The sequence below is a fragment of the Trachemys scripta genome, chromosome 2 (genome assembly GCF_013100865.1).
Source record: "Trachemys scripta elegans isolate TJP31775 chromosome 2, CAS_Tse_1.0, whole genome shotgun sequence".
Lineage (NCBI taxonomy): Eukaryota > Metazoa > Chordata > Testudines > Emydidae > Trachemys > Trachemys scripta.
Genome location: NC_048299.1, coordinates 1,093,409 through 1,106,437, shown reverse-complemented (window position 1 = coordinate 1,106,437; position 13,029 = coordinate 1,093,409). Strand labels below are relative to the sequence as shown.

Here is a 13,029-nt window from a genome sequence, read left to right as displayed (position 1 = left end):
ACTATCACATACATTTCCTCTGGGGCCTTGCGTGCATTGTTTAATCCCTTGGGGCTTCAATTCCATTTGTATAATAAGCACATAAGAACAACAAGGAGTCTGGTGGCACCTTAAAGACTAACAGATTTATTTGGGCAAGCTTATGCCCAAATAAATCTGTTAGTCTTTAAGGTGCCACCAGACTCCTTGTTGTTCTTATGTGCTTATTATACAAATGGAATTGAAGCCCCAAGGGATTAAACAATGCACGCAAGGCCCCAGAGGAAATGTATGTGATAGTTGGTAACTGAAACCAAGTCTCCTGAGTGCTGGCCCTGTGCCTTAATGACAAAACCACCCTTCCTCCCACGTGTCTTTTCATCTTGGGCTTTGTGACGGAGTCATAGGCCCGATGCTTGGGAACTGCTCTGTATGAAGCCAGCCAGGACTCTGGGTAACGTCACTCCCCTCAGGGCTGTCCAGGGCAAAAAGCCTTCTCGGCTACAGCCTTCCCAGTCTGACCTCAGAGCATTCAGCCCCTCTGTTCACCCTTGGCGGGTCCACATGGACAGGACCCTGGGGAAGCCAGAGGGCCCTGCACCCCAACTCTGCAGCCAGCCGTGACTCTCAGCCAGCGTGTAACACAGAAGGTTTATTAGTCAACAGGAACACCGCGTAGAACAGAGCTTGTTAGCACAGAAATCAGTGAGTTTTAGCAAAGTCCATCTTGGAGAATCCCGGGCCAGACGTCCTGGACACCCCCTCTGAGTCCCAAACAGGAGACTGCCCAGCTTCCAGCGACCCAACCTCCGACATGCCCGTTACCCCGCCTCTTGGTCTTTGTCTCGTTTCCAGGGCAAAGTGTCACCTGGTCGCATCCCCCTCCTTGCCTGGAGCTGCCTCACCTGCCCCCAAGGGTCTCAGCAAAAATCACACCCCCTTATCCCTACCACCTAGGCATTGGTGCAATACACAGGGAAACTGAGGCACACAGTATTCGTGTAAAAGAGTAAGACTCACATAGGCTCGTGTACAACATAATGAGGAAAAATCCACTTTGTCACAGGCTTCATAGTAGGTTTAATGCCCTGTGCCCATCTGGTCTGGCCTGGCAGGGGCAATATGCGCATAGGACCCATCTGTGCTTACCTGAATTTTGATTCTTCTTGAACTTCATTGTGGCGGGAACTTTAAAGTGGCACCATTTTGCTCCTTACTCCCTGTGCACAGGCAGCGTCTGAGCTCCTACACTGTGGCAACACCAAGTTTTTCCTGGTTTTTACTCCTGTCAGCCCTGCAGTGGCAGAGAGTGGGTGAGGTGAGAGTTCTGGGAGAGTGAGTTGGATTTTAGTCCATTTCAGGCATCAGCAGCGGATCGTTAACCATGTTCGAATTGTGCAGTCTTCATGAGTGGCGGGTGACCCACCAGCTTGCAGAGACTAGCCCCTGGCCTGCCCTGCCCCTCCCATCTCCCTTCCCCCACCAGAGCCCCCCACACACACAGTCGCCAGCCCCATCCCTCCCCCGCCCCCGAGCACCAGGCAGGCAGCATGCGCCCCCCCACCCCGAGCAGATGGGTGCTCCCCTAGTGCCAGGCAGGCAGCACTAGCCCCTCAGGCAGGCAGCACGCAGTCCTCCCTAGCCCCCCCTGAGAGCCAGGCAGCACACCCCCAGCACCCAGGGACTCCCCAGCACAGGGCGGACCCAGCTACCCCAAGTCCCCTAACCCTAGCCCCAGCACGCTTCCCTGAAGAGGAACAGCCAGCCTGCCTGGGCTGGGGGGCCAAAGGGGAAGGACAAGCACAGGGGCCACGCTGGGCTAGTTGGGGTGCCATACTCTCCCCCCGCCTACAATACGCGCCGCCCATGGCAGTCTTTATTGCTGGTGACTTTTACTTTTGCCGGTGGCTGCTCCAACCCCGCTCCATCCCTTCCCCGAGGCCTCGCCCTCACTCTGCCTCTTCCCACCCCTGCTCGTCCCCCTCCCCAGGCCCCGCCCCCGCTCTGCCTCTTCCTGCTCTCATAAGAACGGCCATACTAGGTCAGACCAAAGGTCCATCCAGCCCAGTATCCTGTCTTCCGACAGTGGCCAATGGCAGGTGCCCCAAAGGGAATGAACAGAACAGGGAATCACCAAGTGATCCATCCCCTGCCGCCCATTCCCAGCTTCTGGCAAACAGAGGCTAGGGACACCATCCCTGCCCAGCCTGGCTAATAGCCATTGATGGACCTATCCTCCATGAATGTATCTAGTTCTTTTTTGAACCCTGTTATGGTCTTGGCCTTCACAACATCCTCTGGCAAGAAGTTCCAGAGGTTGACGGTGCGTTGTGTGAAAAAATACTTTCTTGTGTTTGTTTTAAACCTGCTACCTATTAATTTCAGTTGGTGACCCCTAGTTCTTTTGTTATGAGAAGGAGTAAATAACACTTCCTTATTTACTTTCTCTATACCACTCATGATTTTATAGACCTCTATCATATCCCCCCTTAGTCGCCTCTTTTCCAAGCTGAAAAGTCCCAGTTTTATTAATCTCTCCTCATACAGAAGCCATTCCATACCTCTAATTATTTTTGTTGTCCTTTTCTGAACCTTTTCCAAGTCCAATAGATCTTTTTTGAGATGGGGCAACCACATCTTCATGCAGTATTCAAGATGTGGGTGTACCATGGATTTATATAGAGGCAATATGATATTTTCTGTCTTATTATCTATCCCTTTCTTCATGATTCCCAACATTCTGTTCTCTTTTTTGACACCGCTGCACATTGAGTGGATGATTTCAGAGAACTATGCACTGACTCCAAGATCTCTTTCTTGGGTGGTAACAGCTAATTTAGACCCCATCATTGTATATGTATATCGTATATAGTTGGGATTATGTTTTCCAATGTGCATTACTTTGCATTTATCAACATTGAATTTCATCTGCCATTTTGTTGCCCAGTCACCCAGTTTTGAGAGATCCTTTTGTAGCTCTTCGCAGTCTGCCTGGGACTTAACTATCTTGAGTAGTTTTGTACTCCACTTCTTCCTGCCCCTGCTCAGCCCCTCCCCCAAGGCCTGGGCCTTGCTCCGCCTCTTCCCGCTCCCGGTCTGACCCCTCCCCCGAGGCCTCCCACATCCCGCTCACTACTCTCCGCCCTCCCCCGAGCACCTCCCGCCAGACGTCAGCCTCGCTGAACAGCTGTGGCTTGTGGGTGCGGAACACCCCCTATATTTTTCCATAGGTGCTTGAGCCCCGGAGCACCCACGGAGTCGGCACCGACGCTTCATGGGCCAGCATTGAGGTATGGGGAAATATAGGCTGTTGTGCCCCTCCAGCTTTGTACCTTTTTGCTCAGAATCCAGAGATGTTGCATCTTGTATAAAGGTGTTTCTGGGGCCTGTTTCTGAAGGTTGGGAGGAAGGCATCTTATATCCACATGGGGAGGATGGGCAAGGTCCTTGGGAGTGTTTACAACTCGGTCTTTTCCATCTCCAACTTGTGTAGCTCAGTGATGAGGAGACCTCCGCTAGGAGTGCGCAGGGAAGTGTTTGAGAAGGAAGTATTTGCTAGCGGAAGACAACATCTTCCCACCCCTCTGCCCATGAGGTGTGTAAACGTGATGAGTTAAAGGAATTATCCTGTAAATTAAGATCATATTACACAAGAGCTTGTCTAAAAAGACCTAGGTTCCTCCTCACCTCTCCCTTGAAGCTGCAAAGGTCAACAGGCTGTTAATGAAAATGACATCATAAAGAAAGGAAATATCCCCATTGGCTAATAAAGGATCTTGCTTCCCATTGGTTCATACCTGACAAATCAAAATGTAAGGTTGCCATCCTTCCTCCCTCCCTTCCCCCCACCACCACAGTGTTGAATCCTCAATCTGAGCCTCTTTCCCTCATCTTGCTGTTTACCGCAGGGAGGGCCACTGAGCGGCAGGAATTTGCAATCATGTCTGGGCCGGGAAAAACCAGGGAGGCCCCTCAGGCAAACTCCAAGTCCCAGTCTTCTCGGGAGAAGTTGCAGTTCCCTGTGGACCATATAGAGAAGATGCTGCGTCAAGGACACTGCATCAAGCGGATCAAAGGTGGAGCACTGGTTTACCTGGCTGCCGTGATGGAGTACCTGACCACTGAGCTCTTGGCACTGGCTGGGAACGCCACCCGGGACGACCCGAGGAGATGTATCACGCCGCGGCATCTGAGGCTTGCCATCCGCCGTAACAAGGACCTGCACAAGCTGCTGCTGGGTGGCGGTGCTGTCTTCCAGGGGGGAATCCTACCCAACAGCCAGGCCATGCTGCTGAAGGTTAAGAGCAACAAATCCTCCAGGAACAAGAGTCTTCGCCTGCCGGGGGATAACACCCTCCAGGAGAAATAGGAGTGACTTTGACCCTTCCCTTTCACAGCCACCCACGTGCTCTATTAAAAGATACAAACCCAGCACTGCTTTTCATTGCCAGGGATGGATTCATAAAAGTGTATATGGAGAAGAGAAAAAGGGCGCCACGTGGGATGTATTTGAGTCCAGGAGGCGTGATGTCCTGAGTTCTAATCCCAGTTTTGCAGTCGGGCCTTGGGCAAATCCCCTAATCTGTGTCTCACAGCTTCCCTATCTGTAAAAGGGTGAACCACTGGTCTTACCCACTATGGCCATTCTACTGTTCTTATATATAACCCAGATGCAGCTGCCCCTGCTGTAACCCACTAGACCCCACTCCCCTCCGAGAGCTGGGCTAGGGCATGTGCTGTGAGCAAACCCCTGGTTCAAAATTTGATGTGGGGGGGCAGGAGCCCCCCCCCCTGCCTTTCCCTAAATGGTGCCCCTGCACTAGACCCCACTCCCCTCCCAGAGCTGGGCTAGAACCCAGGAGTCCTGATGGGGTCTCTCTCTCTCTGCAGAGTTAGTAACAAAGTAAGAATATACATTAAAATTTTAAATCTAATCGGTGTCCCTTCAGTGACTGGCCACAAGATGTCAGAACATGTTATATTAGAGCTGAGTGGGTCTAACAGTTATTTAAATGTTCTTTCTTTTATCTAGGAATTAGATACAAGGCTCCTGTCAGTTAATTGTTAAATTATCTGCCAGAAAACTAGAGTTTTCAGGTGCCTCCTGCTACATAGCCCCTGGAATCACAGTTAAAGTTGCACCCCCTTGACCAAAATCTGAAATGGTGCCCCTGATTTTCTCCCTCCTCTCCCCTGAATTCACCAGAGGAAGCTTGGATTTCCCAGCTGGGAGCTGGCAAAGCAGCCAGCGTAATGAACACGCCGGGCTGAGCCAGGTCCTTCTCTCTCCTGGCCTGAGGGCCATAGCAGAGACAGTGCCAGGATCTCAGGGGTGAGTGGAGAGGAGGAGCAGCGGGGCAGAAGGGAGCTGGGCCTGGATGGTGGCGGGTTGGGCTGGAGGCAGAGATGGGATGTCGGGTTGTCTCTATGGGGGAGCGATGGGCAGAGGAGAGCCTGCAGCTCTACCCTCGGTGCACAGAACCCCGTCACTGCAGGGCCCACCCAGCGCCCCGGGTCGGGCACCTTGGCAATAACAATAGGAGGATGCCAGCCTCCTTCATCAGCCCCAACCCCGTTTACTGCCATCTGCTGTACGTGAACCTGCCCGCTTGATGCTTGCTGGCCAGGCTATTTCTACCTCTCCTCCACTGGCTTGGGAGCGCTGCTCCCATCGGCACCCGGGCCTGGGAGGGGGTGAAAAGAAGAGGCACAAATAAAAGGCGCCCGCAGCACTTCGGCCTGAGAAGGGCCTTGGCTGCCAGCAGCACCTCCAGCTGGGAGCACGGGGCGAGCTGGCCCTGCTGGGGACAGGCCTCTGAGCGCTCGACTGTGTGCCATCAAAGGAGACGGAGGGGAGGGAATAACCTGCGCCAGGCGCGGGACAGGGGACCAAGGGGCGCTCCGGTCCCCCATCCCTTGGTGCATTGCCAGCGCAGCCAAGCACCGCTGCCGTCCGTGTTCCCCACTCCTCGGCCCGCGGGACCCCACTTTTCTGTATGTGAAGGGAGAGGCCTGGTGCCACAGGCTGGCTGGCCCTTTAGGGAAAGTCTGATCCAGTCTGACCTGTGACAGATCACCTCCCCCAGCTGATCCCGATTGGCTAGGGAGCAGGCGGCCCTGGTCAGTTACTAAACCCAGCTGGGAAGGGGTCCTGCAATGCCGACAAAGGGCGAGATTGCTCAGTTAGTGCGAGGAGCCGTGGAAGGCTCTGGGGACCGGCCCTGGAAGAGGGGAGGCTCCCTGAGGAAGCCCTGAGAGAGGAACAGAAAGAACTGGGTGCTGAGCCCACAAGAGGCCAAGGCCCTTCTGTTGATGCTGCCCCTGGGACTGTTGTCTAAGTGTGTGTCCGGCGCAGAGAGAGACCAGTGTCTGGGAGAGTCTCCCCAGAGGAAAGGCAGGCCTGAGGCAGGGAGCGCTGGTGAGGGGTAACTAGCTAAACCCGAGTAGAAGGATGGGGCCCAGCCCAAGACTGGGATGGAGGCTCTTCTGTTGATTTTGTTATATTTGTTTGGGAATGTTGGTTTCCTGGGAGGGGTGGAACTTCGGGTGAGGGGCAAGTCGTCACAGCATCAGACCGCGTGGGAGCCAGCAGCCAACCATGGAATGAGGGAAACTGAGGCAGGGTGAGTAATGTCCCAGTGGGCAACCAGGGGGCACTGCAGCGGCTGACTCTGCCACAGCTGGCTCGTGCATGTGTCTGGGTCCCAGGATTTTTGCAGGGTGTTTTAAGGAGACACAAACTCCTTAAAACAGCTGGGGGGAGGGATAGTTCCGTGGTTTGAGCATTGGCCTGCTTAAACCCACGGTTATGAGTTTAATCCTTCAGGGGGCCACTTAGGGATCTGGGGCAAAATCACTACTTGGTCCTGCTAGTGAAGGCAGGGGGCTGGACTTGATGACCTTTCCAGGAAATAGGATATCTCCATTTAATTAAAAAAAAAAAAAGACTAACTTCAATAGCAGTAGTAGGCCAGCCAGTTGAGGGGGACATGACACATACTTCACCAGTCAATTGCATAGGCATCTCTACATGGCTGAAATTTTTATTTTCCAACTTGGATCTATTGATGTGGGAAACGTTTTGGATTTTTTTGCCTTTACAGATGTGGTTCAAGGATGAACTAATCGAGAAGCACAGTGATGGAGCAGTCTGCCTAGACATTTAATAAAAGTATAACCCCAGTAAGAGTTGGAAGTTCAAACCAGAGACGTTACCCGTTAGGCTACACAGTCCTTTGGTACAACTGACCCACATTTACCGGCCCGAAAACCACTAAAGGGAAGTGCCCTGAATGCAACAGAAACACATTGAGACAATTCCACTTTAAAAAATCCAAACCAAAGAGCAGGGCTACAAAGTAATTTCCCTGGGCCACGCTGAGACCCATGTCCCTGCACAAGCCCCTGCAAGGAAGCCAGCACTCACTGTGTGCTTTTGCTTCTGCAACACAAAGAGCTTCTTTAAACGTCTGCAATAAAGGGGAAGGACCAGGTCTTGGCACAGCAGCTCTGAGCCAGGGGAGACCTAGAAATCTTCCACATGCCGCTCAAGCCCTAGGGGGTGGATTTCACCCAGCACAAGTAACGCAGCAGGGCACTGAGGGATGCAAGTGTCCAAAGGGAAGAAATGTTCCTCTCGGGGCCTTCTTCCTGGGTCGGACCTGGGGCCGGTTTTGTTTAATAGCTTTATTAATGATCTGGAGGATGGTGTGGACTGCACTCTCAGCAAGTTTGCAGATGACACTAAACTAGGAGGCGTGGTAGATACACTAGAGGGTAGGGATCGGATACAGAGGGACCTCGACAAATTAGAGGATTGGGCCAAAAAAAACTTGATGAGGTTCAACAAGGACAAGTGTAGAGTCCTGCACTTAGGACGGAAGAATCCTACGCACTGCTACAGACTAGGGACCGAATGGCTAGGTAGCAGTTCTGCAGAAAAGGACCTAGGGGTCACAGTGGATGAGAAGCTGGATATGAGTCAACAGTGTGCTCTTGTTGCCAAGAAGGCTAACAGCATTTTGGGCTGTATAAGTAGGGGCATTGCCAGCAGATCGAGGAACGTGATCGTTCCCCTTTATTCTACATTGGTGAGGCCTCATCTGGAATACTGTGTCCAGTTTTGAGCCCCACACTACAAGAAGGATGTGGAAAAATTGGAAAGAGTCCAGCGGAGGGCAACAAAAATGATGAGGGGTCTGGAGCACATGACTTATGAGGAGAGGCTGAGGGAACTGGGATTGTTTAGTCTCCAGAAGAGAATAATGAGTGGGGATTTGATAGCAGCCTTCAACTATCTGAAGGGGGGTTCCAAAGAGGATGGAGCTCGGCTGTTCTCAGTGGTGGCAGATGACAGAACAAGGAGCAATGGTCTCAAGTTGCAGTGGGGGAAGTCCAGGTTGGATATTAGGAAACACTATTTCACTAGGAGGGTGGTGAAGCACTGGAATGAGTTACCTAGGGAGGTGGTGGAGTCTCCTTCCTTGGAGGTTTTTAAGGCCCGGCTTGACAAAGCCCTGGCTGGGATGATTTAGTTGGGAATTGGTCCTGCTTTGAGCAGGGGGTTGGACTAGATGACCTCTTGAGGTCCTTTCCAACCCTGATATTCTATGATTCCCCCAGGCTATGCCTCCTTGGCTAGCCTGTCTGTAACGCCAAGGTATTAGTCTGCAATACCAAAGCCAGGGCCTGAGCCTGCAACCCAGCCTCATGGGAGCGCTCCCTGCTCAAGATGGCTGTAAGCAGTGGTCTACGCTGGGGGTCTACGCTGACCCTTCAGAGACCTCGGTTCTAGTCCAGGGGCAGGCAAGCTTTTTGGCCTGAGAGCCGCATCAGGTTTCTGAAATTGTACGGAGGACCGGTTAGGGGACGCTGTGCCTCCCCAAACAGTCAGGCATGGCCTGGCCGTCGCCCCCTGACGGACCCCCCAGGACTCCTGCCCCATCCAACCCCCCCTCTTCCCTGACAGCCCCCCCAAGACTCCTGCCCCATCCATGCCTCTGACCACCCCGACCCCTATCCATCCCCCCACCCCCTGACCATCACCCCCGAACTCCCCTACCTCTATCCACCCTGCCCTCTTACTGCGCTGCCTGGAGCACCAGCGGCTGGTGGTGCTACAGCCGCGCCGCGTGGCTGGAGCCAGCCACCCCACCGCGCAGCACAGAGACCGGGTCAGGCTAGACTGCCAGCTCTCTGGAGCAGCAAGTCTCTCTGTGTGTTTGTGCAGCACTCAGTGTGAGGGGCCTCCAGAGGCTACAATAACAATGATAATATGAATGAAAAAAGTCACCCCATTGACTTCCAGGGGCCGGATTCTGATCTGGCTCATGCGAGTGTCAGTCAGCAGGAGTATTTCCACCGGGATCAGGAGGGGCATTGGTTTCAGTGGGACAGCTGGCTTGAGCAAGGGTCATGGTAGCTGGATCAGGCTGCTTCTTTTAAAACCTAAACCTAAAAAATAATGCGTGATTCTTACAATGATCACCAGGGATCCAGGAATCCACTTGCTGTGGGAAAACGCGGGATTTGCGTTGTTACAGAGAATCTTGTTTTTCACATTTTGTGAAAAAATAGAAACATACATTAACTATTAACTAGATTTTACTGAAAGTACCAGTGTCACTGCCTCTCCCTCTTGTGGTTGATTTTTAAATGTGCTTTAAAGGTACATAGCTAAACACACTCCAATAAACTGCTTCTGGCGTATAGAGCTTCGTGTTTTAATGCATCTCAAATTTCACTTCAGCCTCCAGCCGTGAGTAATGAAAGTTATGAAAAGATGCCACACACTTGAAAAATCCCCCCTAAAGCCCATGGCACTGAGGTTGGCAAGGACCAATTTCACACTGATGGTAATGTGCTGTCCTGTAACGTATGCCGCAAGGCTAGAGATGTGGTTTGAAGGCAGACAGCTGTAGAACACATGGAAAGCACTAAATACAACCTGAATTTTAATCGTGGGAAAACATGGATTTTTTTTTATCGGAGAATTTTGGGGTTTTTTTATCACTGAAAACTAGGATCCCTGATGATCACCAATGAAAGGCAAGCCTCTACCAACTTTGGGCTATCAGAGACATACTGAGCATAGGAAATAACTGTGACATCATCACTAGGGTGATGATAAATGTTGGCTGTATAATGGTGTAGCAGGGCGGTCACCCCGCTCCGGTTGGGAAGGGGTTAAAAACAGCCTTGGGAGAGGGCTTCCCCAGGGAGCCAATCACGAGCGGGCTGGAGGCAGCCAATCAGGGCCTGGCTGGGCCAGTATAAGAAGGGCTCCTGGGGAAAAGGAGGTGAGTCTTGCTTCAGCAGTGGAGCAAGAAGGACCTAGCTGCCTGGTAGAGACTGGGGTACCTTGGACAGAGCAGTGCTGGGAAAGGGCAGGCTGAGCTGGGGAGCTCTGGCCTGGTGACCTCACAGCCTTGCAGGAAAGGCCTGAGGAGGTACTAGGGCTGCAGGGAGGCAGTCAGGGCAAGTGATGAGTGGCCACTTCAGACTGCAGTTTGCCCTTTGAGAGAAGGGGCTAGATGATGACTGGCAGTAGTCACTAAGGCGAGGTGGGCTCAGGGGAGTAGGGTTCCCTGGGTGAGGGGCAGCATCCTAAGGAAAGGGGCACCCATGGTCCAGGAGGGACGAGGGGCCTACACATGGTGGAGATAAAGGGACTGCAGAGAGGCAGGTAAGGGCAGGGAAACTGGCCAGAGGAGGGCACTCCTGAGCTAGCTGAGCTAATTCCCAAAGAGAACAGGAGTCCCTGTGGCACCTTAGAGACTAACACATTTATTTGAGCCTAAGTTGTCGTGGGCTACATCCAAGTGGGCTGGAGCCCACCAAAGCTTATGTTCAAATAAATGTTAGTCTCTAAGGTGCCACAAGTCCTCCTGGTCTTTTTGCAGATACAGACTAACACGGCTGCTACTCTGAAACCTAATTCCCAAACGGACCAGCAGGAGGCGCCATGCTGGTGAGTGCCTCAACCTGTTACAAATGGCAACCACTGTATGGAATACAGCACCTGCCAGTTTCAAAGTGTTTTATGGCCAATAACTAAACAATGCATAGAAATATAGATTTGCAAAGTCCTCTCTCCACCAGTCAGATCCTCAGCTGTTGAAGCCAGTGGAGCTAATCTGATGGACACCAGCAAGGATCTTCACACTACGACCTGCATGCATGTAACATTTAATGTACAGTGTTGGTACTACATAAATAATACAATCAAATAGTTAATAACCAACCAAACCATCTATGATATACTGTATGATTTGTTACTTCATTGAGGAAAAAAACTATTTAAATACTTTCATTGAACACAAAGCAAGACCCGGATCCTGTAAATATTCACGAGCAGGAGGAGAACTGCCTACATGAGAGAAAGCACCACTCCAGATACTAAGTGTTTGAAGGATAAAGTTGCATTTTTGGTGGTTGATGATAATTAAGTAGTGAAAATATAACAATTCATTTGATACCAAGAGAACAAAGTCTCCTCATGTAACAGGATTTGAATTCACCACCTTTGAAAGCCCCAAGGTTCAATCCCACTCTGGTGGGAGTGGTTGCAACTCCCAGCAATTTCAATGGGAGTTTTGTCTGCTTATGTCCCGGAAGAATTTGACCCAGAGACCTTATCCACTCAGCTACACAGTCTGTTCTTGTCCTGTATCTGAATTGACATGGTGAAGTTAACGACAAGGAGGCTTTGGCATTGTTCCCTGAATGCACTATTTGATTTGATTTATCCATAAGTATTGCCGTCTCGCTCATCGCCAGTGGGTGAGTGACTCAGGGTATTGATCCTTCATTTTACATGTAGGAGGTAAAACTCTGAACCTTTCTCCCTTTAATCTGTCTTCTTCCATTGGTAGCTGATGATGTGGGGAATGGTGTCGTTACAACCTGGTTGCATGGGGAAATGCTGGTTTAAGCGGGTGTCTTCTTGCAGCATCCTTTCGAGGTAGTGAGATGTGCGTATCAAGCTGATATGCTGGGGAAGTTGTTGTCACAAGCGTGGGCTTTTCACCAAGAACCTTGTTCTTCTGCTGTCACAAGATGAAATCTGGGCTCTGTCACCCTCAGTGTCCCAGCTGAGTATAGGAAGGATAGTGGGGAATGGAGAAGACAGGTGGTCCCAGAGGTCTCTGGACTCTAGCCCATTCAGGGCAAGCACCTAGAAATGGACCCATCATTTAACCAATCATTTGGGGAGGGATAGCTGAGTGGTTTGAGCATTGGCCTGCTAAACCCCAGGTTGTGAGCTCAATCCTTCAGGGGGCCACTTAGGGGTCTGGGACAAAATCAGTACTTGGTCCTGCTAGTGAAGGCAGGGGGCTGGACTCAATGACCTTTCAAGGTTCCTTCCAGTTCTAGGAGATTGGGATATCTCTATTAATTAATTTTTTTATAGACAGTTTTGCTTAGAAGGCGCAGCGCCTTGGTAAGCCCAGATAGAGAAGGTTGCAGCCCATTCATGGGTCTCTGTGGCTGGGTCCACATCAGAAAGGAATGAACATAATTGTTTGGCCAATGGAAGGTAGCAGCAGGATTTTCTGATCACCGCAGCTAGTTGAAACTCAAGAGCAATGAGTAACCAAGCAGGATTCTGCTTTGAGTGGCAGGGTAAATATACTCTGTCAGTGAAGGGCAAGGTCACCTTTGCAAACAGTTCCTCACAACACTTCCCCTGTCCACTTGCATCAGGGCGGCTCTAGGCACCAGCAAAGCAAGCAGGTGCTTGGGGCAGCAAATTTGCAGGGGCGCAAGAATCCAGCCTGGGAGCAGAGAACCAACAGGGGGCCCTGGGAGCTGTAGTTCCTTGGTGAGCTCCCTGCCTATAGAGCCAGCCCTGGAGCAGGGAAAGAACTACATTTCCCAGCATTCCCTTGGCCGCAATTAACAGGAAAGGGAGGGGGAAGGAGTGTGGACCTGAAACTGCATGCTGCAACTTGCTGTGAATGGTAGGGACAGAGCCAGCTCTAGGTTTTTTGCCGCCCCCCCCCCCCCCCCCCCCCCCCCCCGGTGCCCCCCCCCCCCCCCCCCCCCCCC

The 13,029-nt window shown here is 51.7% G+C and overlaps 1 protein-coding gene across 1 annotated transcript; it reads left to right on the top strand.

The window, feature by feature from the left end:
- The first annotated feature begins 3,877 nt into the window (after positions 1–3,877).
- Positions 3,878–4,348, top strand: LOC117873928 (histone H2A-like). Its single transcript, XM_034763831.1, has one exon. It carries the CDS (start codon positions 3,920–3,922, stop codon positions 4,346–4,348), a length of 429 nt encoding a protein of 142 aa, XP_034619722.1. The 5' UTR covers positions 3,878–3,919.
- Positions 4,349–13,029: the final 8,681 nt, after the last annotated feature.

Bases quoted from the DNA above. Each gene is read 5' to 3' on its own strand.
- LOC117873928 (XM_034763831.1), top strand. From the start codon at position 3,920: ATGTCTGGGCCGGGAAAAACCAGGGAGGCCCCTCAGGCAAACTCCAAG.